Source organism: Cygnus atratus, chromosome 7, assembly GCF_013377495.2.
Source record: "Cygnus atratus isolate AKBS03 ecotype Queensland, Australia chromosome 7, CAtr_DNAZoo_HiC_assembly, whole genome shotgun sequence".
Classification (NCBI taxonomy): domain Eukaryota; kingdom Metazoa; phylum Chordata; class Aves; order Anseriformes; family Anatidae; genus Cygnus; species Cygnus atratus.
Genome location: NC_066368.1, coordinates 7,348,902 through 7,375,825, shown reverse-complemented (window position 1 = coordinate 7,375,825; position 26,924 = coordinate 7,348,902). Strand labels below are relative to the sequence as shown.

The following is a 26,924-nucleotide window of genomic DNA, read 5'->3' as shown; positions in this document are numbered from 1 at the left end:
TCCTGCCCAGCCGGCTGGCAGCGGGCTGCTGGCCGGGGTCCTGCGAGCCGGGGCGGGCCGGGGCAGGGCGAGGAGGGGGCTCCGGCCTCAGCCCCTGGCCCGGGGCGGCCCCCGGGGGCCTCCGCGAGGCCGCGGGCAGCGGCAGAGGCAGCGGCGGCGGCGGCGGCGGCGCGGCGGGGCCGGGCGGCATGGCCCGGGGCGAGGCCAGCCTCCTCCGCTGGCTGCGGGAGGGCCGGAGCTCCCGGAGGCTCATCCTCCTCATCGTCTTCATCGCCCTGCTCCTGGACAACATGCTGCTCACCGTGGTCGGTAGGCGACCGGGTCTGGCGGTGGGGCTGCGAGCTTTGCCGTCGGTGGCTCGGGGGTGGGTCGGTTTCTGGTTCGTTTCTGTGTTTTTCGTTGGTTTCTCCCCCCGATTTATGCCAGCGGTAATCTCCGGTGACAGATGTGCTGCCTGGGTGCGTGGCTGATGCTCGCAAACCACAGGTTTTCAAACACGTAGGGTGCCCCGGGTACTGCGGACACCGCCACACGCAGCGAAGTCGCGCTTTGTTTCTCTGTCACTTGCAGGATAAGGAATTGCATAAAAACACCTTCCTAATTTATTTATTTTATTTTTTTCCCACTGAAAGCCACTAAAACTTCTCAGAATGACAACATTGATATTTTTAGCTCATCATCTCTTTTTCCTCCTGCGGTCATGCAACTGAAACACCAGGCTAGATAACACTGGAGATGCCTGTTTCCTTGCGATAGGTCTCCTCTCCCCCACGCTGCTCGTCAAATGGTAGATTAATAAGAAAACTATCTGCATGGGTTTTAAGAAAAGTGCTTCTAAGAGCTGGTTTAATAAAATAATCAGAGTTTTGATCAAAGTTGAAGGTGACACTTTTACTGGCTTCAAGTGGCGTGGTGTCCAGAGTTAGGAATTAACCCAAATCAAGTCCTGGAACATTTTTTGCTGGTACTTTATAAATCCACGTATCGAAAGGCTTCTGTTCATATCCATTTTGTCCAAGGGCTCAGAGAAACTCCTGACTTGTGCTCACACACTTTTCACGGAGTGCGGAGCCCACCCCATGCAGTGCTGCCCTGCCAGCATCAGCTCCTGGGGGGGGTTCAGCTTAAAGCTGATGCCTTTAACAAAAACTCCGTGAATACTTTTACCAAGTCAGTTTTGGATTTTTTTACATGAAGATCCTTTCTTATAAAGTTGTTAAGATTTCCTTATTTGTTCTGTAAGATGTGTGCTAGAAGCCCTTAAAAGTATCTCAGTCTGCAGACTCACTGAAAGATGGGGCTGTGTCAGAAGAGAGGCCAGGCAACTCTGCTGGTTCTGTCACTGATGCTTCCCAGTAGAATGAATCTTACATCTGTTCCAACCAGTGTGGATATGCTAGTTTCTGAGATACATGTTAATACAATTAAATTGCAGCTATGAACTAAAGCTTATAAAGTGCGTCCCTTCTGGGTGGTGTTTTCAATGTAAATTTTAAAGAAATAGTGACATATGTAAACAGCAATACATTAGTTCTGATTACTCGTTTTTTTGGTGGCTTATTTTATTAGTATGTTTTATTACTTTTTACTATTTTGGCTTAATGCTAGTTTAAGTGCTTTTCTCATTATTCACGTTTTCACAATCTAATAAAGGGATTTATGCAGTCATGTGCATCAGTCTGTTCAGACATGGTTTTTGATACTTCTCATATTTTTCTTTCTGAGTGATGTATGTATAGAATATTTTATAATTACAAAAACTGGCAAAAATAAAGGCTAATGTAAAAGAACTGTGTTTTAAATTGCACTATTTAAGTTCTGTGTTTCAGTCTTTTAAAATCTGTACTGACGTTCTCAGTAGGAAAGCCTTGTACTTCTCAATCAGTGACAAAGCAAACAATACAAATTGGTGATTCTATCTGCACATAACCTGATGGTAAGATGCTAATATATTCTATTTGTTTTTCCAGTGCCAATAATTCCCAGTTACCTTTACAGCATCAAACATGAGAAAAATGCATCAGAAGTCCAGACTACTAAGCCTAACGTAGTTTCAGCAACGATGGACAATTTTCAGAGTATCTTCTCCTACTATGACAACTTGACGATGGTTACTGGGAATGAGTCTGCTCAGCCGGGCCCCAGAGAGCTGCCCCACACCCCGACAGAACAAATGACAGTGAACGTGACTGCTCCTCCATCTGATTGCCCTAAGGAGGACAAGGACCTGCTGAACGAAAATGTTCAAGTTGGGCTATTGTTTGCTTCAAAGGCAACGGTGCAGCTGATCACTAACCCCTTCATAGGGCCGCTGACGAACAGGTATGTTACTCAGTTAGGATTTGTATTCATGTTTTAGTCTGGGTGGGGATTTCAAAGTACCTCTTACTGTTGTGGCCCTGGCTTCCTGGCCTTCTCACTTTATCTGGAGGAGTATCTTAGTGAAATACATTTGATGAACACGTCTTCTGAATGCCTGCATCCTTTCCGAAATAAATCAGTAAGCACACGAGCCACTTGACAGTGTTGTACACTTCTCTTTTTCTCCAGCTCCTGAGCCCTCAGGCTTTTATTGAAACTTTTACTGAAGGGTTGTTGAAATTTCTTCAATACAGTTACGCAGGGCCAAAAGATGCCACGGCTGAGTAGTTACAAGGATCAAGCTCTGTGACTCGGTGACACATCTATTACACCTGTATTAGGCAAAAATGATGTTGAAGGTGTAGGCAGTGTTCAGATCTCTCCCCGGCTCTCGCAGCTCTCGGTGTGCTTTGGTGCACAGTGATTCTGAATGTCGCAAGGTAAGGCCAAGCGGGAGGTTCTCATGGACTTCCACGGAAAGGGATCAGGTCTGCCAAACCCTGCTGGTGCCATGTTCTTCACTGAGTTCAACAGATAAGATTTACGTCTGTGCATGAGCGGCTCCAACTGTCAAATTTTCCTCTCCGAGTCCTTGCGTATGTATGATGTATTGAGCAGAATGTGTTTGGGTGGGACGTTACACAAAATCCTCCGGAGCAGGATAGGAGATGTAGGCACCAAAATAAATCACTTACAACAACAACAAACAAACAAACAAAAACAAATCCAAGCACTAATTATGTTTACACAGAGATTTAAAAGTATTTATAATATCATTAAAATTTTTGGTGTTAATAATTAATTTGATTTTATTGTTAGTGTTCTGTGTAATTGTTCCCCACAGAACAAGCTGCAGCCCTTCTAAACAGAGTGTGTGAGATCCATCTCTGTAGGAAGTAAGCTCCAAATTGTACTTAGGCCACCAATTTTCATATTTCTTATTAAGCTATTTTTATAAAGAAGACATTTTCCTTTCAGAAAATAATAAACTGAGGAAATTTGTCTGTTTCCTGTCCTTGTAAAACACTCCTGTTTAGGCAGTCAGTGCTTACCACAGGTGGCAATAAACAAAACAAACGATGTTCTTTAAGGCTGGATATTTCAGGTTTTGAACTAAAAGTACCTTTCTTGTATTTACAGCTTATATACACAGTGCTTAATTTCAGTCTGATAGAGGAGTTTCAAGTGGAGAGATGAGCAGTGGTTGGACCCACAATGTTATGAATTCAAAACCTGTATTAAATCTGTGGAACTGATACAGACACAAAAGTTTTACATTAGATAGACAGCTTCATTTCTGTTTTATTTCACCTTATCTCCTCCTGCATATCCCTGCTCTGAAAGTTTGCCCTTAAAAAATCCCTTTACACAAACACTGTTGCAATTTAAGGAGGAAAACAGATCTTTGTTACCCAGATTTCCTATGTTGCTTTGTTGGGCTATGATAGCTCATCCACAGGCAAAGCAGCATGAAGTGAAATAATATTTCCATGACAGTTCTTTAGGTATTCTAGGTTTTAGTAATAATTGTCTGTATCATTGCCCTATCTCCATTTACTTTTCTCTGGATTCTGCTGTTCTTATAATCATTTCTACAAACTGCCAAACCTGCCAAAAAGAAGTAAGGCGCCACACGTTACCAGCGGTTTCCCAACGAGTGGGAAAAGGAGAATCAAGGAGAGCACATGGCCCCATGCGGCATGCCGTCCTCCCACCCACGCAGAAACGAGTGTCTTCGTGGCCAAGTGGCCCTAAATTAGATTTAAGGATTGCTGGTTTTCTTTCATGCGTTGTTTGTGTCTCGGAGCAGTGTCTGCCTTTCTTCTGAGAAATGTTTAGTGGGAAATATCAGTTCACGTATTTATCAATTAACTGTAGAAGCCACTGGCAAAAAGACAAAGAAAGAAAGAAACAACCCCCCCCCAAAACTCAAATTGAGATTTCCTAAGAACAATGTGCATGTTCAGTTAAAAGGAAGTGTAAAAACTGATTTTTATAAATGAAACAGAAGTCATCATTATAAAGGCTCTTCTTTAACACTGATAAGCTGTTTAGTGATAATTATTATTGCTGTTATTACTTCTGCAAAATTTCAGCAAAGTATCACAGCTTAGAGTTTTAAACAAGCATGGAGTTACTGGCCTTAAAAACGCACTGTTTTTGAGTGCTTGAGTTTGTATAGGATCCAACAGGCTATTCCACTCACATTGCCAGTAAGTGGCAAGTCTGTGCCACAAGGCTGTGCCAATTACTTAGTTTAGGTCCTCTGAAAATTTTGTAGGCTTTTTTTTTCACTTTTTCTATAACTGCTGGAGCTGAAGAATTTTAAAAATACATTTCAAAATTAGTTTAAAAGAAGCAAGCTAGGCTAAAATATTTCTTATTTAAAGCCCATCTCTTTTCAAAGAACACCAAAGAAAACACAAACCCATCATGGTGAGCTGGCTGACAGCTGATGGAACACTACCATTTCCCTTTGTGCTAAGTCCTGGTGAAAATCCCAGCAAAAAAACTGCCACTGCTGCCCCTGAGCCTTCTTCCCTTCCTTCCTGCACGTTCAGAGGTTCGTTGGGTCATGACATGGAGGAAAATATTCCTCTTGTCATACATCTCCCCAGTCTCCACTAGGGCTGAAGATGGCCAAAATGCCAACCAGGACAGGCTGAGCGAGTGGTGCTCATGTTGGTACTGCTGTAGCTATATGGTAATAGGTTTAAAGTCAGTAAATTGCAATCCTGTAATGGATAGGCAATTAGGCTCTAATCATCCACAGCTGCTAACCTGGCCAGTGTAACCTTTATTTTACTGCTGCACAGAACCCATCAATTGGTTGTCTCATTGCAGTGTAACATTATTAGTGAGTGTAATCCACTTCCAAACAGTTCTGCAGTCTGGGGCCAAGACGGCCCTAAAATGGGGTCATTCAGGCTTTCTCTGTCACTGGCAGCCTTTCCTCTCCCTCCTTCAACTGATGACTCTGTGTTTTTTTTTTTTGTGAGTTGGAACCACTTGTAGGAAGCACTTTTAGCTACAGGTAGCCTCCCTGAAACATGGTGGACCCTCTGGCTGCTTCGGCTTCTCTTGTAGTTTTTTGTGAGGAGTGCCCGAGAAAATGACTTGTTAAGGCATGATAGCAAGAAAAAGGAAGAGATGAGACAGGAAAAATGTAGAGATAACTGTGATGGAGCATGTCATGTCATGGCCAAAAATTAGAAACTGCACAGGTTTCACATGGCAAGAACAGGAACAGCCCAGGATCAGGGACAGAGTCTCTGAACAGCTGGCTGTTACAGGTGGTGCCTCCCCATTTCGTGATCATTTGTTATATATTGTAATTGTTCCGATCAGTGAAAACTCCCAGTCTGTGCTCTCATGTCTGTTGGACAGCCCAGGACTGCAGCTGCAGATTAGACATTTGTGGTAGCACAACTGCCAAGTAATTAACACTGCTATTTTAGGAGGAGGCAGGGTTTGCTAAGATTGTGCAGGAAAAGACAATCTACACTTCTAGCTGTCAGCTGGATGAGGGTAAGAACGGCCCCAGAGCAAGAACAACCATGACTTCCAGGGGCTCAGCAACCCTTAGCAGGGTAGCGCACCATCTCCAAACTGTTCCAGGCAACTTTGACCGTTTCAGAGGACTATGCAGACTTGCTTAGCTCAGCACAAATGCACGTCCTCTCCTGACTATACCTTCACATCGCTTTGTATGGTGGACCACAAGCAATATAGATTTTGGGTGAAAGGACTAGCTCTGCCCACACAGAGTCTGGTTTTGAGATGATTCTCTGGGTGTGGAGGGAAAGGCATGTGTTAGACCTCAGCATGTGCAATAAGGCGTCATGGTCTGCTGCAAGGCAAGAATGGGTTCTGCTCCAGCTCTGCCTCCATGACTCTCTGCTATGTGGTGCTTCACACCTTGGTGTGACTCTGTTTGTCCAAGGTAAAGGAAGAATAATATCCGTGACTGCAAAAACTAAGACCAAAGCTTGAAGAGGATTTCATAGAGCATTAAAAGTGACTTCCAAAATCCTTGTTTTCTTGCAACAGTCACCTGACAGAAACATTTCAGACAGAGGGCATATTGAGAGAGGTGAAACGTTTAATTTGATGGCAGCTGATCCTTTAGTTAAGATTACAGGACTAGTATGATATCCCTTCCCTTTATTTAGTTCACTAATGCTTATGGCAGATCTCACAGCTAATGTCTCTGATCTAGTGGTGCAAGCATGAATATGGGAGTCACTTTGTGTGGCATCTGTCTTCAAACAAGTAACTGAGTTTTAATGCAGTGTACTTGTAGGAGCAGTGAATTGCTGTCTCATGTGGCAAATGAAATAATTACTTATTTCTTTACTGAAATCACACTTCTCCTCCCACAGTGTCCATCCTAGACACCTCTGGGATGGCTTTCACAGACAAAACCCCCCATTCCAATGGGAGAAGGAATAGGGACATTCAACTTCTGCATTCACAGTACCACAGAGCCAGCTGATATCACTCACCAACAGCAGTAGCCGTGCATGCAGGGGTTATTTATCCGTATTTATATCAGTGCTTTCTGTAATTCCAAAATTCAAAATCAAAGCAATTGTGGTCAAACTCACTGTGGCCTTTTATACATGAGCCCACTGGGAAGGGCAGGCAAGGGGATGGCAATAGGAGATGATTCTTTTTTATGTCCTTGCATGCGCAGAGACATCAGTGGAGATTAGTGTCCCTCTGTATAATACTTACCATGTACACACAATGATAGAAGAGACAAGCCTAGAAAAATCATCCTCTTTAAATAAAACAGACAAAAAAAGTATAGTATTATTCTTTTAATGGTCAGGTATCAAGGTTTTGAGAGATTAAAGTGATTATCCTAAGCCCACAGAAAAGAGGAATTGAGGTTGCTGTTTGCAGATACCAGTCCAGTTAAGTAACCACAAGAGTAACGTTTCCTCTGCTGTATTTTTGTAGCACCTACTTGCAGATTTCAACTAGAAAACTCAGTGCACTATGTTTTTGTCATATTTTTAATGGCAAAATTCTTCCACGTGCTCTTCATTAGAAATTTCTAAGGCTTGTGAAAAAGTGCATGCTAGATTTCTTCTGTTCTCAAAACTCCAACAAATGTTACAGACACCAATAACGAACAGCCTTGTACTTCAAAGACTTTACTATTATCTGTGGTCCTTACTTGTATAAAAATTACACTGACAAATAAACAAAGCTCAGAATAATGATGTTTGTTTATCTGTCTTAAGACTACTATTATCAAAAATGAGAAGGGCCATTATAGACTCTTCCATTATTTGACTGACCTACTTAAACCAGTACCACCAATATAAAAGCCCAATACTGTCAAATCACTGGGAATTAAAATTAATTAGTATTCCTTTGAATATCTTCACCGTTGAAGAATTTGGCCATTAAAAAAATGTCTTTGCAAATACATTTGAGATACAGAATTTTAGGGGAAAGGAAGCTGAATAAAGTATGGTGAACACACAGACTACACACAAGCTACCTGGGTAGTACTTTTGATTCCAAGGCAGAGTTTTAATGGCATGAAAAGTAGCATATTGTGAGGTCTTTGTTGAAATTTCAAATTTAGCTGCCTAAAAATGTGTTTGCTTTCCAGACAGAAAATAATTTATTTCCTGGAAATTTGAAAATGCTTATAGCAGCCGGGCATATCTCCAGGCTATTTCTGATGTTTTTATACTTTTGAGTTTTGATGAAGAAAGCTTTGATCAGCTCCATACTTGACCCTAACACTGTGAAAAAGCAAAAATATCACTCTCAGACACTTTGGGACACTTTCGGTGCTTGTAGTTGAAGCAGAACTCCCAGTGAAGCTGATGACAAATTTTCCCAGAAAAAAAGCCATTGGTTTGACCATGTCTCATTACAGTCATTGTCTCATGAGGGTGGAAACAGATGATTCTTGAAACATTTCTGGAATATTTCAAAGCTCAGCATGCTTAGATGAATCTTCCATTCTCATATTCTTGGCAACCCCATAGGGATCCAGAGGGGCTTTATTGAGAACAATGATGGTGGAACGAGAACAGGACAATCAAATTCTAATGAAGGAAGGACTTCTTCCAGGGATTTCAGGTGAAAAGTGTGCTGTACCAAATGAGAAGGCGTTTGTAACATGGAGCAATTTGATCATGTTGTCCGCTATAAATACTTCAAAACCTGCAAAGAAACTACAGGTTGGGTTTTTGCATCTTTTGTGCTTGTGCACAGAAAAAAAAAAAAAAAAAGAAAAGAAAAAAAGCCCTCATGCAATTAAATGTAACTCAAAATATCAGTGAGACAATCCTGAAAATGTGAATTTATTTATTTATTTATTTATTTATTTATTTATTTTCCAGAATAGGCTACCAGATTCCACTGTTTGCTGGCTTCTGCATCATGTTTGTGTCAACGATCAGTAAGTGGCCACTTCTTACTTAGTGTTGTTCAGATGCAACTTTTAAATAAATCATCTATAATAATGATCCTTAGGAATTCTTGTTGATGTAGAGGAATTAATGTGGAGGATGTGCAAACAGGAGCATAGCCTGCAAGTCAGCTGAGATGATTTGCGCACCCTAAATGGTGTTAATAAGGCGTCAGCTACTGGTTTATGTTCAGTTTTGCATGGTACTTAAGGACGTGTCCCAGATGGAAAGAGTACAAAGGAGAACATCAAGCATTGTTAGAAGCCTGTGAGGAATGATTAAAGAACTGGGCTTGCTTCAGAAGGCAGGTGTAAGATGTATCAGAGTCTATGAGAAAAAAGGAAGCGAATTAAGAGTTCTCCATGTCCACTGCATGTAAAAAATGGAATAGCAACCTTAAAAAAGTATCAAAGAAAATTTAGATTAAATATTAGGAAAATATTTCTGACAGCAAGGGGACTGAAGTGATGGATAAGATTACCTGTTGGTAGAGTCTTTGACAACTCCAGATTTTTGGAACATTAGACAAATTTTGCTTGGTATGGTTATAACAGTTGCAAGTCTAATTCATGGCCAGCTGTGCCACACAGCATCCAGCGCAGAGCTGGGAATACCACTGTAAAACCTCTCTACCCATTTGCTTACTGGAAGAAATGCTGGTGTGAGCCTGTGTGCATGTGCTAAATCCTGCCTTTGTGAATGCCCGGAGCTTCAGACTGGGCAGCCCGAAATGCAGCTATGGGGGGAACAAGGCTGGAAAGAAAGGTCTTAATTCGCCTCCGTGTGCAGCTGAATCAGAGCAGGATGTAATCAAATCCCAAGTAATTAGTTAAAACTGCTTGGGCGCTTGCATTCTGTATAACCAGAAGGCTCAGACACCTAAGAACAATTCAACACTGACACATCCAAATGCAATAAGAGACAATAATGCAGTTAGCATTGAAAGTGACACAAGTCACTGTAAACACCTGACTGAATTGCAGAAAGGGTGGTTTTTTTTTTTTTGTGATAGTTTAAAGAAATCTAACTTTTTAACCTAGTTAGAGTTAAACTAATTTTAAAAATTTACTTCTGTCTTTTCCATAGTGTTTGCCTTCTCAGGAAGCTACACATTACTGTTTATTGCAAGGTCCCTCCAAGGAGTGGGCTCCTCTTGTTCTTCAGTGGCAGGTAAGAGAGCATGTGATAGAGTAAAATACGGATCACCAATTCTGTCTTTTTCAGTAACAGTCATTTCTTAATTGTATTTTGTCTGCGGTTTCAATAATTAATACAAAATTATTCAATTAAATCAATTTCATTATTTTCTTTCTGCCTCTTTCCTATGCAGTAGCTCACAAGCAAATGTCTCTTCAGAATTACTTGGTATGTGGGCTGCAGTACGGTAGAGCTCTAGATGATGTACTCTCTCCCTGGGGTTTCTGCATGTATGCCTTCAACACTTTAAATTCATTTTCAGCCCTTTTAAAGGTCACCATGAACTTATGTTGGTACTTATTATCATAGGGATAGTACCTCTGCCTGTTTCTGAAATTTCTGTTATAAAATGTTGTTTCCAGTGGCTTGTAATTCTGCCTGCCAGTTTGGACTCAGATTGCCTGTGCTAGATATCCAATATAAGATCTTTCTTTTTCTTTTTAAATGAACAAGTGAAATGGAGTATGGATTTTCACTCCAAATTATTCAATGATCTCTGAGACTGAGTCTAGAGAAATTATATTTTGTTCATGATAGCAGCAGGAATATAAATTTGTCTTGAAAGGGGAGGTGAATTGAGCTTTTTGTCCAGAGCATGTCTCTTGGCTTCCTCAGGAAAAATCCCCCCTCCCAAATGGGACTGGTCAATAAACAGGGCTCACGTACTTCTCATAGGAAGATAACAAACATTTGAGAGCTGGATTTCACCCAGATCCCCACTGCAGGGATTGTGCTGCAGCCTTGGGGCAGGTGGGGATATCCAACGGAGATCCCCAGCCCCCAAACTAATTAAGTTTACAAGTCAAGCTTTCCAAAGTTAAGACATGCCAGGATCAAAATTTTTGTTCAGCTTTATCTCAGGCCCTGTGCAGGGGTGTACCTTGAGATAGGGCTCTTTGATGAGCATGTATTTTTCCCCAGACAGCCTACAAATCAGAGCAGAGAAGGCCAAGAGTCTCCCTAGTCTACCCCCTTCCTGAAGGCAGGATCTGTCATTCCTCTTGCATACTTGACAGATGTGCTCTCAAAAGCCTCCAGAAATGCCCTCAGCATTGAGCTTTGTGCTTAACTACATTTACTGTTAGGAAGTCCTTTTACGATCTCCCATCTAAAGCCTCCTTCCTGTCATTCATATCCATTTCTGGTTCTCATAGTTGAGAGAACATGAAGAACAGTTTCTACAGTTTCTTTTCTTTATCGTTGTGGCTTTTTTTTTTTTTTTTTTTAAATTTCAAGACCACATCACATCGCACATCGGTTTCCCCTCTCTAGCTTTAAATCCAAAGACCTGCAGTGGTCTCTTGCTGATGGCTGCTCAGCCTTTGCTCACCCCCACTGTTGTTTTTTGGGTAGTCTCCAGCCACCCCCAGCTCTTCCTGCACTGCACCAAGGCCAGACCAAGCCCTCAGAAGAAGCTCTGACCCCAGACAAGTGCCAACGGGAGGGAAAAAGTCACGTCATGAGTCCAACAGCCCAACTCACTTGCACCACCTGCATGCTCATGCTCAGCCATGACTTGCCCTCCAAGCTGCAGTACCATAGTAGTGGGTGTAGTACCCCCCCCTGCAGCTGTGCAAGCAATCTCTGTAAATTTGCTGTGAATTCTGATATTGTTTTCTAAGTTGCTTTTCAACCAGTTTGAAGTCTGCCACGACTTTCAGTAAGCATGTTCATCCACACAGGACCTCTGCTGCATTACCTTTCGGTGCACATGATGGTCCGTATTTACTTAGTGATCAGTCATGCAGGGCTGTGTTTTCTCTTTCTGGCTCACTGTCTAGCTGGGGACCTTATATACTGAGTCCCTGATTTGAAAACAGAATTAATAATTTCTATGAGGACTCTTCTGTAGCATTTACCACTACTGTGTCTGAGTGCTTCACAAAAGCAAACGAAAGAGGCTTCATGTTTCCTTTTGTGAAATGATGGCTCATCATAGAATGCAGAAATGGGGAACATTAAGATAAAGGTCAAAAGCATCCTTTAATTTTGGATGCTGAACTTGAAATACTCATTTTCAAAGCAATCAGCTGGGCATGATACTTTATGCTCAGAGCACAGCCTGCAGCGACCACGGTTGTAGCTGTCAGCCGTCACCAACCTTCGTGTCGAGCACCCAGAGCACAAATAGCAGACAATACTCGTCGAGAGCTTTGTTTCAACTGGCTGAAAAGCAGCTTCTAAACACTCTGTGACAAAGGCAGGGACACAGAATCCGGCAAATCAGGGCATCATTAAACTACCTGAGTAATAGGGTGTAATAGAACATGGCATTGAGACCATTTATGTGTGCCAAACTCCCTTCTGCTTCAAGGCAAATTGCACATGGTGGGGACTTATATACACACATGCATATGTATGTGGATCTATATATGTGTATAAATATAGATATATAAGTGTGTAGGTATATACTCATATACAGATACCTGCTGTCACCTCTATCTAATAAATTGTAAGACACAGCTGCCTAATTGTGTGCTTTGTTCTGTTCTGTTTGTATTTTAGGGATGGGTATGCTTGCCAGTGTATACACAGACGACGAAGAGCGAGGCAATGCGATGGGGATTGCACTGGGAGGACTTGCTATGGGAGTATTAGGTCAGTGAGATGGGGGCTCTGCCACCAGCAGAAACCACCCAAAGCACCTCCTTGTGGTCTGTGAAAACAGTGGCAGGATCTCCTCAGGTGCAATGTTACCGTGCCATCTCCAGATTAGATGCATGGTGCATGTTAAGAATCATTTCTTACGCAGAAACATATTTCTTATGCGGATACACATCAGACAATAATCTCTGAGATGCTTGGGTTTTGTTTAAATGGAGGAGTATTTTGGGGTGTGAAGAATACACTTTTCATAATCACAGAGATCAATGAGCTTTTCTGTTGGTTTTATTCATCTTTTTTTTTGTTGTTGTTCATTTTGTTTTGTTTTGTTTTGTTTTAAATTAAAGTTTGTGGTCCCTGAGTGCCAACACAGGGTGCTCAAACGCTTGCAGAGGACATATGTTTGGGGTCAGAAACGCGGCTTCACAGCTTTTCCTTCATTTCTCCCCCTCAGTGGGCCCACCTTTCGGGAGCGTCATGTACGAGTTTGTGGGGAAGAGCTCGCCGTTCCTTGTGCTGGCAGCACTGGCTCTGCTAGACGGAGGTCAGTGCACGTGGAGAGTCGCTATTGCTCTGTGGCACACCCCTTTCGTGTGTCTGTGTCCTGACCCCTTCCTGAAGAAACCTTACAGTATTGATTTCTTTCCACAGCTGTTCAATTATTTGTTCTGCAGCCGTCCAGAGCACAGGCAGAAGTGAGTATTGCAGTAAAGCACTCTAGGCGACACCTGATGCTTTGCCTTTCCTAATCCCAACTTTCCATTTGTTTCCTAGAGTCAGAAGGGGACACCGCTACTGACACTTTTGAAGGACCCATATATCATTATTGCGGCAGGTATCAGATCCTTTTTTATTTTATTTTTATTTAAATCAACTGTTGGCATTATTCCTGGCATCCTGGAAAGCCTCGAGCTAGTCTGGTCTAGCAATAATGTCATTTGCTGCTTTCGTTTACATGAAGCACAAAGAACAAAGTAATCCATCAGTAACTCTGGATGGAGGTACTGGTAGAAACACAGTGGCCTGGAAGCTGGAAACGTGGTGTCTGCCTAGCTGAGAGGGCACTAATGAGCTGCGGATCCTTGCTAGGACAAGGAATTGCTGCACCACACCAAGATGTGGCCATGAAAATGCCCATGAGACAAGTGAATAGGGCAGAGGTGTGGAGGGAGGACCCACCAGCGCATCCCAGGCAGGCATGAGGAATAACTCAGAAGTTTGCTTCCATCTGAGAAGGGAGCGAGGGTCTCTAGAGCATGGGTTGTGTTTCGGAAAAGGTCTGGGTCAGATGGTGAGTGGCGTCTGGTATTACATGTATTGTTTGTTTTGTGCCTTGAGGGAAGTTTGCCTTTTGCATCATGTTTTGTTGGTTTGCTCTAAAGAGGGCTGTAATTAAGCCTGACCCTTTTAAATGTCTGTAAAATACCTGAAAGCGGATCATGATTTTTACTGCTTTGTCCCTTAATCCTAACCTGCTTGTCTGACAAAGCAATGCCTACGGGCATTTTTGGGGTGCTCGGGTTTTGGTGATCTTGGGCCATTCTCACTACCTTAGCTCTGTGACAAGACTTGGTCAAGCTGTGTCTGAAGTTACACAGACACTTTTGCTTAAGAAATTCGTGGAGCATTTAAAGAACTTGCGATAGGACAAAAGTGTTTGAGGGAAAAGAGCAGCACAGATGGGAACTGTCATCAGAGTTCAAATCTACCTTTCATCTGATCCAGTACCTGGCCTCTTACAGGGGTTAAGAGCAAGTGCTGCAAGGTGAGGATCATCCGCCCTGTAAGTGGATATCTTGAGAATAGTGTAAGCCCTGTCAAAGTGTAATCTGTGATAGACTGAGCTGCTCATGCCAGGCTTAGTCTTAACCACGTAAGAGAAAAGGTAGTAAGACCCATGGATCCCATCTTTATGGTGCTCTTTTGACCACCTCCCATGTCTGCTGCGAGGAGGGATGGACTTTGTTCCTTTTTCTACCCATTGCATGGCATGCAACTGTTCTGTTCTCTCAGAAGCTGTTCCAGCTGATGTTTGGGGGCTCAGTAAAGCTGGGCTGGGCAGTCCCAGAGCACCAAGGTGATGAGGCAGATTCAGGATGGGTAGGCTGGGATCAGGACAGTGTGTGCCAGAGAGACCTTACCCTTACAGCACGGGCTCTGCCTGCCTCTTGCTTCCCTGCACGTTCCTGCAGGCACTGCCAGTGCTTCCCCTTTCTCCTTCCCATCTTCAACCCACTGCAGCTGGCCACTGCAGGAGACAGGGAAAGGAAGGCTGTACGGAGGGACAGAAGCACAGAGACCCTCTCTGCTCCCTTCCCTCCTGCTCTCTCCAGCTGCACGAGGTGACTTGTCCACCTCCCACCAGGCATTGGTGTCCAGGACAGATGAAAGTCCCTCCCACGGGTCCCTCCCACAGGTTACCCATGGGTTTGGTTCAGCATCCACTGTCCCTGCTTCCCAGGACAGAGACTGCCCAGTGCTTGGCAGAATGGATGACGCCCATGTTCTTTAACCTCAGCCCCCTCAGCCTTAAATGCTAATTGCCCCAGTTCTGAAGCAGTTGCTTTATGCAGTGAAAAGAGTTTTGAAAGTGTCATTTTCTGTCCCTTACCCCAGTGAGGTCGGTGTTTTGTTCAGATACATTGGTTTGGGAAGGCTGAAAGTCTTGTGGATTTGCACTGCTCAGGGAGGACAGAAGTTCTGAATGCCTTCTAAGCATTCATTTAAAAACTTGTTAAAATTAATTTTCATTTCAAAATTAAATTTTAAAAAATGTTTTAAAATGACAAAATTCACGGCATTGGGTTAATTCTCTAGTGGGTTAATTGCTAACCACAAGTAAAAAACAGGGAAATTTTAGGGGTGCTGCAAATGGACTACCAGTTTAAGTGCTTTTTGCACTCTCAATTTAGGCACGCTAATTTCATGGCATAAATTCAATCTCCTAAGTGTGCGTCATACACTTGAGTCATAATTGTTTGCATTTCCAAAGCACAAGAGCTTCCTGACCGATTCCCTTACCTGTGGCACCGTGTCACTCTTTAGCACCAGCTGTCCCGAACTGAAGCACACAGCCCCCTCCTCCTCGCCTGGCTCTTCTCTCGGCAGCCCCTGCTGACCCTGGGCTGGTGACAGAGGGGACTTGGCTTCACTCAGTGCCACACTGATGTCCTGAGTCCTGCAGCGGTGCTGCAGTGAGGTGCTGTGGTCGCCCAGCTTCGGCCAGCTCGGGACCGGCAGAAGTGCAGGTCTGGAAAGCCCAATTCCCCTGTGGTTTCAGCGCAGAGGTGATATGGCATGCTCAGGTGGAAACCTCTGCTGGAGAAGGGAAATGTGAGCAAATATAGATTCTGCCTCCTGCTGCGTGGAGCATATGTGTCAGGTGAGGCATCCGTGCTCGCTGACCCAGGCAAAAGAAATGTCGCTGACACTTTTTATCACTGCTAGTGAATGAAGTCACTGCCGTTCTCACAGTTGCACCTCACCCATGGGGATTAAAAAAGGTTAGGTGCTGCAGGGTGACGAAGTTGCACTGACAGGCAAGTTAGTTTGAGCTACCAGATTCAAAAAACAGAGCTGAGACAGATATCGTCACTAGCACATGGGCTCTTGAGAAAACTCATAACAGCTTAACACTGGGTACTGGATTTTTCACAGAAAAATACTGGTGATCTCCACGGTGCTCTGCCAAAAGGCTAGCGGGTTCCCAGCCCTGGAGATGGGATCCAGCTGGAAGGCTGCAATTTCACATCTTCTGGCCAATGCAGGACATTTAATCTAATTTAAGCAGGAAACAGTGTAGGATTTCTGCTCCTGAGATACACACCTCTAAAGAGAGGTCAGCTCCATATAAAGCAGAGGAAAAAATGACCTTGTTTTGGGGAAGTTTTACTGAGGTAGCATGGTGTTTATTAAACTGTGCCCTGAGTTTGCAGAATACCATCTCAGGCTCTCACCTTTCCCTTGCAGTACATCCTAAAGATCCAGGTACCTTTGTCAGCATGCACCTGAGTACTTTGGCAAACCCTGGTGAAGCTTCCCGTCCTAACAAGAAATCGGTGCCATACATGCATGCATGGTTCCCATTTCTTTGTGAAGTTTGCTGAGTAGAATGAGATCTTTGCTGTTTAGCTGCCTCTGTTAGGACAACACTGTTTCCTCTGGCTCAATTTTGTGTGGCTCAAAGCGTTTTTCCATCATGGAGGAAGTCACTCAAGCTTGGCTGGGAACAGGGCAGGCCATGGGTGTCCAGCTGGGGCTCCTCAGAGAGACCGCGCTGGTGGCAGCTGGTGGCAGCAGAAGCCCCGGTTAGCTCTAACCTCTGGTCTGCGGTGTAAGGCCGGGCCGAGCGGCTGCTGCGTGCCCCGGGAAGGCAGCGAGCGGCTGGCCTGCCAGCTCACCTCAGGTCCCGCGGGTACACAGCCTAATGCGGTCTGACAGCTCCGAGCAAGGAGCAGAATCAGTGCTCATTTTGTTGTGAGCTGCGTGAGGAGGAGCTTCTTCCAGCAGAAACAGTAGTTCCAGAGAACTCAGAGCAGACAAGTTCCAGAGAACTCAGAGCTCAGACAAATTGAGCTTTTTTTTTTTTTTTTTTTTTTCCTTTTGAGGTAAAATTTATGTCTAATATTTTGAATATTTTCCTAAATTTCAAAGATTATAAATGTTAGGAAGAGGAGCAAGAACACAAGTGTGAGGCTGTCAGTTCTAGCAGGGACTTCCCTCACTTCTGTGAGGGGTTAGCAGTGGGGACAGGTTCCGTTACCCTGCACTGGGCTGTGGCTGCTTCAGGCCCTTTGGAGGAAGTGGGGAAGGCCTCCCAACTCAAAAAAAGCACTGTGGGGTGTAACAGTCCCCGCACTAAGGCTGCAGCCACTCCTGAGGGCAGAAGGCCTGGACACCACCGCCAGAGCACAATCTGCGGGCAGCGGAGCAGGAAGCAAAACCCTACACAAGCAGAGAGCAGCCGGCAGGCAGGATTGAGTCAGCACTTCTGTTCTTTGCGTGTGAATGACCAAAGGTCCAGAGATTCAAAAGAGATTTGGAAGCATTTGAAATTCATACGGGTGGGCAAGCTCAGCCAAGCCGATGCTTTGTGGCATGGCTTAGCGGCTGCCGGCTGCGGGGCCTGTACACAAAGCTCCCTTTTGTAGGGGGTAGGCATCCCTCTGGCTGTCGGGTGGTATTTTTAGGATCCCAACCTCCACGGCTCATCTTCCTCATTCACAACGGGTTGGAGCCATGTCTCTTACACAACAGGTTCAGGTTTTGCCCCAGGAGACTGGAGATAAAGACCAAAGGAGTGTGGTTTTAGCTTGTCGTTTGTACACGGTCAGACATCACAAACTTTCTAAATGTCATCAGGCTCGCTGTAGACTTTGCTGCCCCCCTTCACAATATGAAAATAGCTTAACCTTTATTGTAGAATTTCTGGGAGAATTGAAACATACAGAAAGTTAGTCTTCAGTGACTTTACACTCTGCTCTGTTTAACATTAATCAGCATTTGATGCATGACAAATAGGTCTTTAAAAAGCACTTTTTTTTTTTTTTTTTGTAAAAGCATTCAATCTTTGCACAGGTTTTTGTTCATAGTCAAAATAAATAATTTTTTACTTTTTGTTTTTTCCTCCCCCTTCTTTCTCCAAGGATCAATCTGCTTTGCAAACATGGCTATCGCTATGCTTGAACCAGCTTTACCCATCTGGATGATGGAGACCATGTGTTCCAAAAAATGGCAACTTGGTAAAGTACAGCACATTACTTGGGTCTGCTATATTTTGTCTGATGGATGTCTCTGTTCTGGTCCTGTTAATAATGCTCTCCTTAGACACTTTAAAGGTAGTAATTTTTTTTGGACTATCTTTAAATTGCCAACATTACTGGGAGCCCCAGTCAGCCCTGCAGGGCAGGCTGCAGCATGGCCATGCACATACACACACATACCTTGCAGCAACGTTGCTGCATTGGAGACTTACTACTGAGCAGGGCACAATGCGATTCAGTTCCTGGCCCAGCGTTCTAGACATGAGCACATTTCAGGTTTTGCTCGTAAATATATGTTGTAAAGCCTTCAAGGCACTCTAGAAAAGTACAAAGATTTGACTTTCAAACAATCAACAACTGTTTTCAAAAATCATTTGGTTTAGGGTTTTTCCCAGAGGGAATCCCTCCTTAGTGCCTAGTGTGAACTGCTGGGAGCAGGAAATCTGCATCGGGTGCAGTGTGTGCTGCATCCAGCATGCACGTGTTAGCATGTACTGCTTCCAGGGCTGCAGATGGCAATGGTAGGAAAAGCATGGACTTTTCTTAAAACGTAGGCACCGGAGAGAAATGGGACATGAGGAGCATTTTCTAGTATCAATGTATGGTATTTGAAAGCAAAAGAAAAATCCTTGTTGAAAATAATGTTCGTCAGGCTAATATCCCTAGAGAATACTAATATAGGTGTCCCTACAACACAGAGAAAATACAAACATTATTTCAAATGAATGCAAACTCAGATCTAGGCTAGCCATAGGTGGCAGTCCTTAATGTATTACTGTACTGTTGAATGTGGTAATGATTGCTAGCCCCTTACATAGCAAAATTAACATGCAGACCTAGATATTTTAAGCCTCACAAAGAAAAACAAAGATGGCTTATCTACCTCCCCCACTGGAGTATACTGGTGTAACAGAAATGAGATTTACACATCTCCTATTTGAACAGAGGTTCCTAGAAGGAAAATATCCATTTTAAATTAAGACTAATTTTACCCCTTAATGATATAAGTAATTGAGTCCATTACACTTTGTCTGATTTGACAGCATTAATTAAAGTTTTTAAGCCTCTTAAATTATATCCGAACTGCAGGGTTTTAAGCAAATGATTATCTTATGCAGTTTTGAGATCCAGTTATTTGAAGAGTGATCAGAAGAAGGTACGAAGGGCTCTGATTTTGATCAATTAATGTTACTTTGCATAAAGCTTATTTAGAAAATCACAGTTCTGCTTCAGTAGAAGCACAACTTACCACTGTGACTGTACCACACCAACATGCAAGCCTTATTGACCAAGCTTTTGCAGTATTTTTCCCAGTTTTTGAGCTCTGCTGTAAATGGCCATTTCATATAAAAAGTCTGCTCCAAGCCACACTGAAGTAGCTGCGGTTGCACAGGTGAAAAGGTTTCCCCAGCATTGCCATTGTGACCCACAAGGATTTTAATCATAGGATATTGCTGTGCTAAAAATGACCTCTCAATTTTTCTTATGAATATCAGAGAGATATAGGAAGGACGATGGATAAGCAGGAAATGAGAAAATCTGTGTTGCCTTGGTGAGAGATGAGGAGCACATACACTTGGAGGAAATGGTTTGATTGTGTACCATAATGTCATGGCTGCTCTCTAAATTTGAATTATCTGATTTTAAAATGACCAAATGGAAGGCTTGCTGTGGCATGCGTTAAGTTGCCAGACTTTCCCACTTTTGTCACATTTCCCAGATTTACTTGGGAAGATGCAAAATTGAACAGGAACACCAGAAAGATGCGGTGCATTACTTTCTTCCAAGAGGCATCAACCCTACAATGTTGAGCCACCACCTGTGCCCCTGTCTCCCAGAAATGCTTGGTACAAGGCCACCTCCTGGTTGGCGGTGGTGATCCCTGCTGCAGTGTGGGCAGCACCAGAGGCACCCATAGCCCGTGCTGCTACTGGCATCGCTGCTGCAGCAGCTTCATCGGCCATTTTCCCTCTGACTGGGCTCTGCGCTGCAGCCCCGGTGTGGGATGAGGGAGAAGAGCAATCCTCCAGTGCAGGCCGGAGCCGGCTTTCCAATGCTTCGTCCTTCAGGAGGAGATGGAAGTGCCTCAGGGTTGGGATTTTTCTTGGGTGCCCTCATTAGCTGAGCACTACAGCTAAGTGTTTTTTAAGCTGTTAAAGTTTCTTCATCTTTATGTTATTGATAGGTGCTTGGTTCAGCTGTTGCTTGACTGAGGGCTGCATCGTGGCATTACAAGCCCACCTGTAGTACAGGGGCTCCTGGCCATGGGGAGCCCAGCACATGCTCCGTGTGCCAGCCACACAACCCAGAAATATGCGTAAAGGGGAAAAATGAACTTCCTTGAACTACCCCAAACTTTACTGCAGTGAGAAATACCCCCTTTTTTTTTTTCCTTTTTTCCTCTTTGCATCTCCTCTCCCGTGCCAGGTCTTGCAGCTGATGCTGGAAAGCTCTGTTCAAAGGCATCATATTGCTCCTGCATTTCATAGATGATGTCCTGAGATTTCAGGAAAAGGCTGCAAGAAACCGGATATTTGATTCTCTGGGCTACGCACAAAGACTCCATTAGTTGTGTTCAGACCAAAATTGCGGCGTCTGGAATTTATTAGTTTCTTCTAACACCTCACTGAAATCATTGCTGATAAATCATCTCATTCATATTTTTCAGGCGTTGCTTTTCTTCCGGCTAGTATCTCTTATCTTATCGGGACTAATCTTTTTGGGATACTCGCGCACAAAATGGGAAGGTATGCTTAATTTAAAAATATTAATAATCTTCCAGCGTGTTCTTGTACCATTTGCAGTGTTTCTCGGGGCAGTCTGTTGATGGTGGAAGTTATTAAAATTTGTTTTGTAGTAGCAAGATAATTTTTGGAACACATTGCTCCTTTGGTTGTGCATCTCTGCACTTCAGACATGGCTTTGAACCGTCCCAAATCACCTCTAGCACCTTGCAGGCACTGAAGTCTGACTGATGTTTCTTCTTTGGTAGGTGGCTCTGCGCTTTACTCGGGATGCTAATCGTGGGAGTAAGCATTTTATGTGTAAGTAGAAGATGATGTATCTGTGACACCATCTAAATGTTCCCGTGTTCTTTTTTGAACATGTGCTTTATCATGAGATTTCACTGGAGCTTCTGCCTTACAGATATGTTAATAAACAATGTGTAGCTAATGGGTTCCAGATCCCGTATCTGAGTGCTTTAAAATCTCAATGGTTCAATTATGTTGAAGGAAGTGTGCCTCCCAGAGAGGAGGGGGATCGTTCTTTTGAGCTGTCAGTCAGCAGTTTACTCTCGTTTGTGATGGCGAGGGTGTCAGTGGTGCAGTGGCAGAGCCGTCTGCTGCAGTAGGCCAGAACACATGTCAAACACCAGCTGCACACCTGTACAAAGCATGCTCTAACTACTCTGGAAATTTCTCTTAGAAAAAGAAAACTAACCTCATTAGTGCGACCTAATTAACTGCCCGAAATTTCGTTCATAGGTACCATTTGCTAAGAACATTTATGGGCTCATAGCACCCAATTTTGGAGTTGGATTCGCCATCGGTGAGAAAAATTACAATGATTTTTTCAGTCTGTTGTTTATGTAAAAATGGTTTTGTGTGAAGTTACACAGCAAACAAGCTTTGTTGCTATTCTGGCTTGACAATTGTAGTGAAGTCTGAGCTGTGGCCTGGACTGGCAGGTGGAGCCAGGAGGACCACGGGGCAGTGCTGGAGCTGATGTGCTCTAAGCTCACATCTCTCACGTCGGTCAGCAAGTGTCATGTGCACATGCCTATATTCATCCATATGTGACCTCAGACACAATACAGACTGTTTTAACACAAACTTTTACACATCTAAGAATAATCATCCGTCTAGTTGCTGTTGCATACCATTTTAGCACATAGTTGTCTGAGATGTTAAAATAAAATCAAAAAAAAAAAGGACGTTTTTTCTGAACTCTGTTCCCCTCCCTCACGACCAGGAATGGTGGACTCCTCCATGATGCCCATCATGGGCTACCTCGTGGATCTGCGCCACGTGTCAGTCTATGGCAGCGTGTATGCCATAGCTGATGTTGCCTTCTGCATGGGCTTTGCGATAGGTAAGTCTTCCATCTTCCTGTCTAAAATGCACTCGACAGTAAAGACAAATGTGCTGTGCTGCTAGGCGTGAATCCCCGTGGCATTTGCAGGCTTTGTGAGCTGGGGTTGCTTTTTTCCTTCAAGAAGCCAGAAGCAGAGGGAAAGGATGCAGGGAGCTGTTTGGCATCAGTTCCCCTCCTCTGCCGTGGTGCTATGTGCATCTTCAGTAGCTGTAAGAGGCTTGAGGCAGGCAGGCATTGAACAGAGATAAGATATCCCTAAGAAAAAGACCTAGCAACACCTGGGACTGCCACCGTGGCTGTGCTCCTATGTGTCTGGGAGGGAAATAACTCTCCCCTTACCCCCTCTCCCTTGACTGTCCCGTACAGACACCCCACAGCCCCTCAGAGCATCTCTGATTTCTGCAGTGAATGCAGGGTCTGGAGCCAGAGAAGGTTCATGTTTTAATTACATATGTATCCTTGTATTCCCTAAATCCATTTGTGAAGTGGGAGTTTTATATGTAAAATTACTGTTCAAAGTGAATGCTGCAAATTTTATGGTATTCAGGAAAAGGGTTTTATTTATAAAAGGTCCCTCTGCTGGTGGTGCCATTGCAAAGGCAATTGGATTTCCATGGCTCATGACAATTATAGGGATCGTGGATATCCTCTTTGCTCCTCTGTGCTTTTTCCTTCGAAGTCCACCTGCCAAAGAAGAGAAAATGGTAAGCGTGACATCTTTTTTGCCTTTTTTTTCAGTCATAACTTATTTCTGCATCTTTGCCTCTAACTTCCCCAAAACAGGACCAGCACAGTTTATTTCACCCTCATGCATCACTATTTGGAATAACCCCCATCTCATTATCTGTCCAAGATGTGTAAAGGAAATTTTTTAGTTATATGTCCCCTGTGCTGCTGTTCCAAGGTTTGCTGTTCCTGTTATACTGGATCTGATTCTGAAGTCCTGTTACTGCTGGAGGGCACCTTGTGCTATGTTCACAGGGTTTCCTCTGCCTAGCAGGATGCTCCAGAAGGAGTTACATGGCAGTGCATTTAGTAGGAAGATTTCCCCTGGGCTGGGAAAATCCCGAGTAGAAGCACAATGCTTTGCTGCAGCATCAGTCACCATGTGCAGGTCCAGACCCCAGCACTCTGTCCTTGCTCATGCTGAACAAGGTTGGCTTGCACCCAAAATGTAGTGGCAAGTCGTTTAAGGAAAGAAAATGTACTTTTACATGGCCATTGTCTTACTATGCAGTAACAAAGTTCTGAAAGGCAAGGACAGAACCTAGTGCATGAGCTGTGCATGCTTTGTACTGGTATTCATAAAAGAGAAGCTGGAAAAATGGATCTTGCTGAAATGTGATGTACGTGAGGACAGAGACCTTCGGTGTCACCCATATTTGTACTGCAGAATCCCAGAGATTCCAGCTAATCCCTTAGAATGACCTTTGCAGACTGCAATGATTTTTTTTTAAACACTAAGGTTAGGGAACAGAAAGAACAAAAACCAAAAGACCTGCTGTTGTTTGCACAGAGATGAAGTTTATTGTCAGCTTCCCACAGCTGAGCAGGAGGCACTGCCACGTGCAGGTGCTTGGTGGCAAGTCCTTTTAAAAGGCTGGGGTAGGCTTGGGGTGAAGCAATGTAAGAGCATGTGGTGGTTGTCAGCAGAGCCACAAGAAAAGATGATTCACATGCATAAGGTTTTATTTCAGGAGTTGGTACCATTGTTTGAAATTTGGAAAAGTAATGGTTATTGCTATAATGGATCAAGGACAGTCACAGATGCTGGTTCAACTGCTTTGCAGAGAGGGGGCAGCAGTTATAAATTCAATGAACCCAAATATTTTTAAATTATTGCATTCGTTACCGGGTATTTCCACCTGATAAAGCAGCATTCTTGGTACAAATCGGGACAGAAAGTTTACTTTTCAGTTGGTTTGTGCCTTCAGCTCATTTGAGCCACCTCTAAGGCTGAAATCTGAAATCTGTACTGAAGCGTTCATGCACAAACAGCGCCTTCTGTCCCTCTCTGAGCTCCCCTCATCTCCCTGCACTGAGCTGCTTGCTAAAGCACCACACTCAGCTGCTGCTTGTGCTCTCTCGGCAGTCCAGAGGGCTTTGTAAAATGAGAGCATGGGATAGGAAAGATTAAAGAGCAGAGGGAGTCCCAGGATGAGGCAAAACACACTGCTGCTCTAAGAGTGCTTGGAGCTGGCTTTAACCCCATGTGGTGCCAGCCAGCCAAGCCGCATGCATCCTGAAGTGAGAAAAACAAACTTAATTTTCTGCCTTTTATAAGCTTAGGGCCAGTATGAGACTGACAGCCTGCACTCCTGCATGTTATTCATTGCTACAGCCTTAAATTGTGTGTGGTTGACAGCTACACGAGGTGCAACGCTGGCCACCGTGATAGCAGCAGGGAGCTCGTCACGGACAGGGTTTCCTATATTGTCTCTCTGGGTAATTAATTAACAGCTAAACTGAATCCCACACAATGTGAAACGCTACACAACTGCTGAGTACAGAGCTGGGTTGTCCTGGGAAAAATTCATCCAGAAGGATGAAACGGTGGGGAAATGTGGCTGCCCCCGGCCTTGGCAGCTGAGGCAGCAGGCCTCTGGCCCGCCCCTCCTGCTTCTTATAACGGCAACCCCTTTTACCAGTGCTGATATCTTGAGGTGTATGAGGTGGAGTCTTGACCTATGAACACTCTGATGGAAATCAGTTTGGTTCTACTTTCACAGAAATCCAGTGAATCCCTAAATCTGTGGATGGCTGCGGTTGAGTCGCGTGCAGGCCGCAGCTGCGTGTTAGTTGGACGTGCTAATGTTCACGCTCTCTTCTCTTGTAGGCAATACTCATGGATCACAACTGCCCCGTTAAAACAAAAATGTATACCCAGAACAACATCCAGGCCTACCCGATAGGTGATGAAGAAGAGGAGTATGAAAGCGATGAATAACAGTAAAAGCCATATAATCTATTTTGGTGTACACAATGCAGTGTTTCATGTGAAACATCTCATCCAGAAATATGTTTAGTTGTACTGTAGATTTAATAGTGAAATGGTCAAAAAACCAAAGGTATATTAATCATCTCCCATGGTTATAAAGCAGACTGCTAACTGCCTTATAAGAAGGGAAAAAAGCTTTTATAGAGGATTTGTATAGTGTTTACCTTTATTTTGTGTATTTAATTTCATTGAATATTACACAGTATATTTTTGATTAAATGTGTAGTGTAAATCTGTATAAACGTGAATTTAAACTATTTGATTTTTCAAGTCAACTCACTGACCTACGCTTCACATTCTGTTTGGAGTCATAAGAACGAACCGATCTCTTGAATATAACTTCTCTGATTTATTCTATTGATTAAAACCAACCAAACACAAAACCCTTGCAAAGCTCAAAGAAAACCTATCCAATTTCCAGTTTTTTAAACTGTACCCTGGTAAGTACATCCACACACAGGTGCTGAAGGCTGGAATTAAGAGTGTAGACACCGCTATGAATTTTTTGATCAATTTTGGATCACATATTATTAAAATAAAAGGCACAACTACTTTGCAATTTGAAAAATGAACTGTACCTGACCACTCATGGAATGCCTGGAAAAATAAGTATTTTGAATGGATGAGTATATTGCTATTAGTCTGTACAATTTAATGGAGTTTTAATCAGCTAAGCAGTTGTGCAAGATGAAGTGCCCGAAGACACATACAGTACTGGGTAAACAAGTATGTTTGAATGTACATAGTTCCTTTCCCTGAAAGGGAATAAGAACTACATGAAGATACTTGTTTATATTTCTATCTTTTGGATCTTATTTTTAATATCTCAAGTTTATTTCAGATGCATCCTAAGTGACTGGCTAGAAAAAACTGCAGTATCAAAGTATTTAGACTCAGCATGTACTGGAAGTAAGCTACTAACTTAAGCAGTTCACAAAAATATTTTACATGCATTTGCATACACATTTAGAAATTCAGCATATATTTATTTTTTCAAAAAAAATGAATTAAAAATATAAACTTTCCCAAAGATAATGAAAAATGTCCTGTTTGCTGCCAATTTCTCTTAACATCTGGGGAGATGGTCTAATAGCGGAACACAGCACTGGATTACATGGTCTCTGCAATGTGAAAAATACGACTGAAAAAAAGCATTTAAAACAATTCACAATGTTCTTATCAACTGTGGTGTATCTTTTTATTTGTAAAATTAAAATCTTTATGTGCCTTCTTTCATGTAATTGCAGATGTTTTATGTACTGCAGCATAGATACTATGTTTACATATAGTTTTGTAAAGTGTATATACTATGGTCAGAAAATATGAAGAAATAGTGGATCAAACTTCAAATATTGCTTTGTCGAAAATTATGCATTCAGACCACATTAAAATAAAGGTATCTAAAATAAGTTCATGATCTATTGTAATAAAAAAAAAAATTAACCTCCCCCCTCAGAATTTGCTCTA

General features: G+C 43.2%; 1 protein-coding gene across 1 annotated transcript; it reads left to right on the top strand.

The window, feature by feature from the left end:
* On the top strand, positions 1 to 26,915 carry SLC18A2 (solute carrier family 18 member A2). Its single transcript, XM_035547842.1, has 15 exons — positions 1 to 309; positions 1,971 to 2,322; positions 8,733 to 8,791; positions 9,888 to 9,971; positions 12,504 to 12,596; positions 13,057 to 13,146; positions 13,254 to 13,297; positions 13,377 to 13,437; positions 18,248 to 18,343; positions 21,033 to 21,111; positions 21,357 to 21,408; positions 21,850 to 21,913; positions 22,337 to 22,456; positions 23,030 to 23,163; positions 25,296 to 26,915. Exons 1-15 carry the CDS (start codon positions 189 to 191, stop codon positions 25,404 to 25,406), a joined length of 1,560 nt encoding a protein of 519 aa, XP_035403735.1. The 5' UTR covers positions 1 to 188; the 3' UTR covers positions 25,407 to 26,915.
* The last annotated feature ends 9 nt before the right edge of the window (positions 26,916 to 26,924 follow it).

Coding starts and splice junctions, on each gene's coding strand:
- SLC18A2 (XM_035547842.1), top strand. CDS start 189: ATGGCCCGGGGCGAGGCCAGCCTCCTCCGCTGGCTGCGGGAGGGCCGG. Junction 9,972..12,503: donor CTCTTGTTCTTCAGTGGCAG/GTAAGAGAGCAT, acceptor TTTGTATTTTAG/GGATGGGTATGCTTGCCAGT. Junction 22,457..23,029: donor CTGCATGGGCTTTGCGATAG/GTAAGTCTTCCA, acceptor TATTTATAAAAG/GTCCCTCTGCTGGTGGTGCC.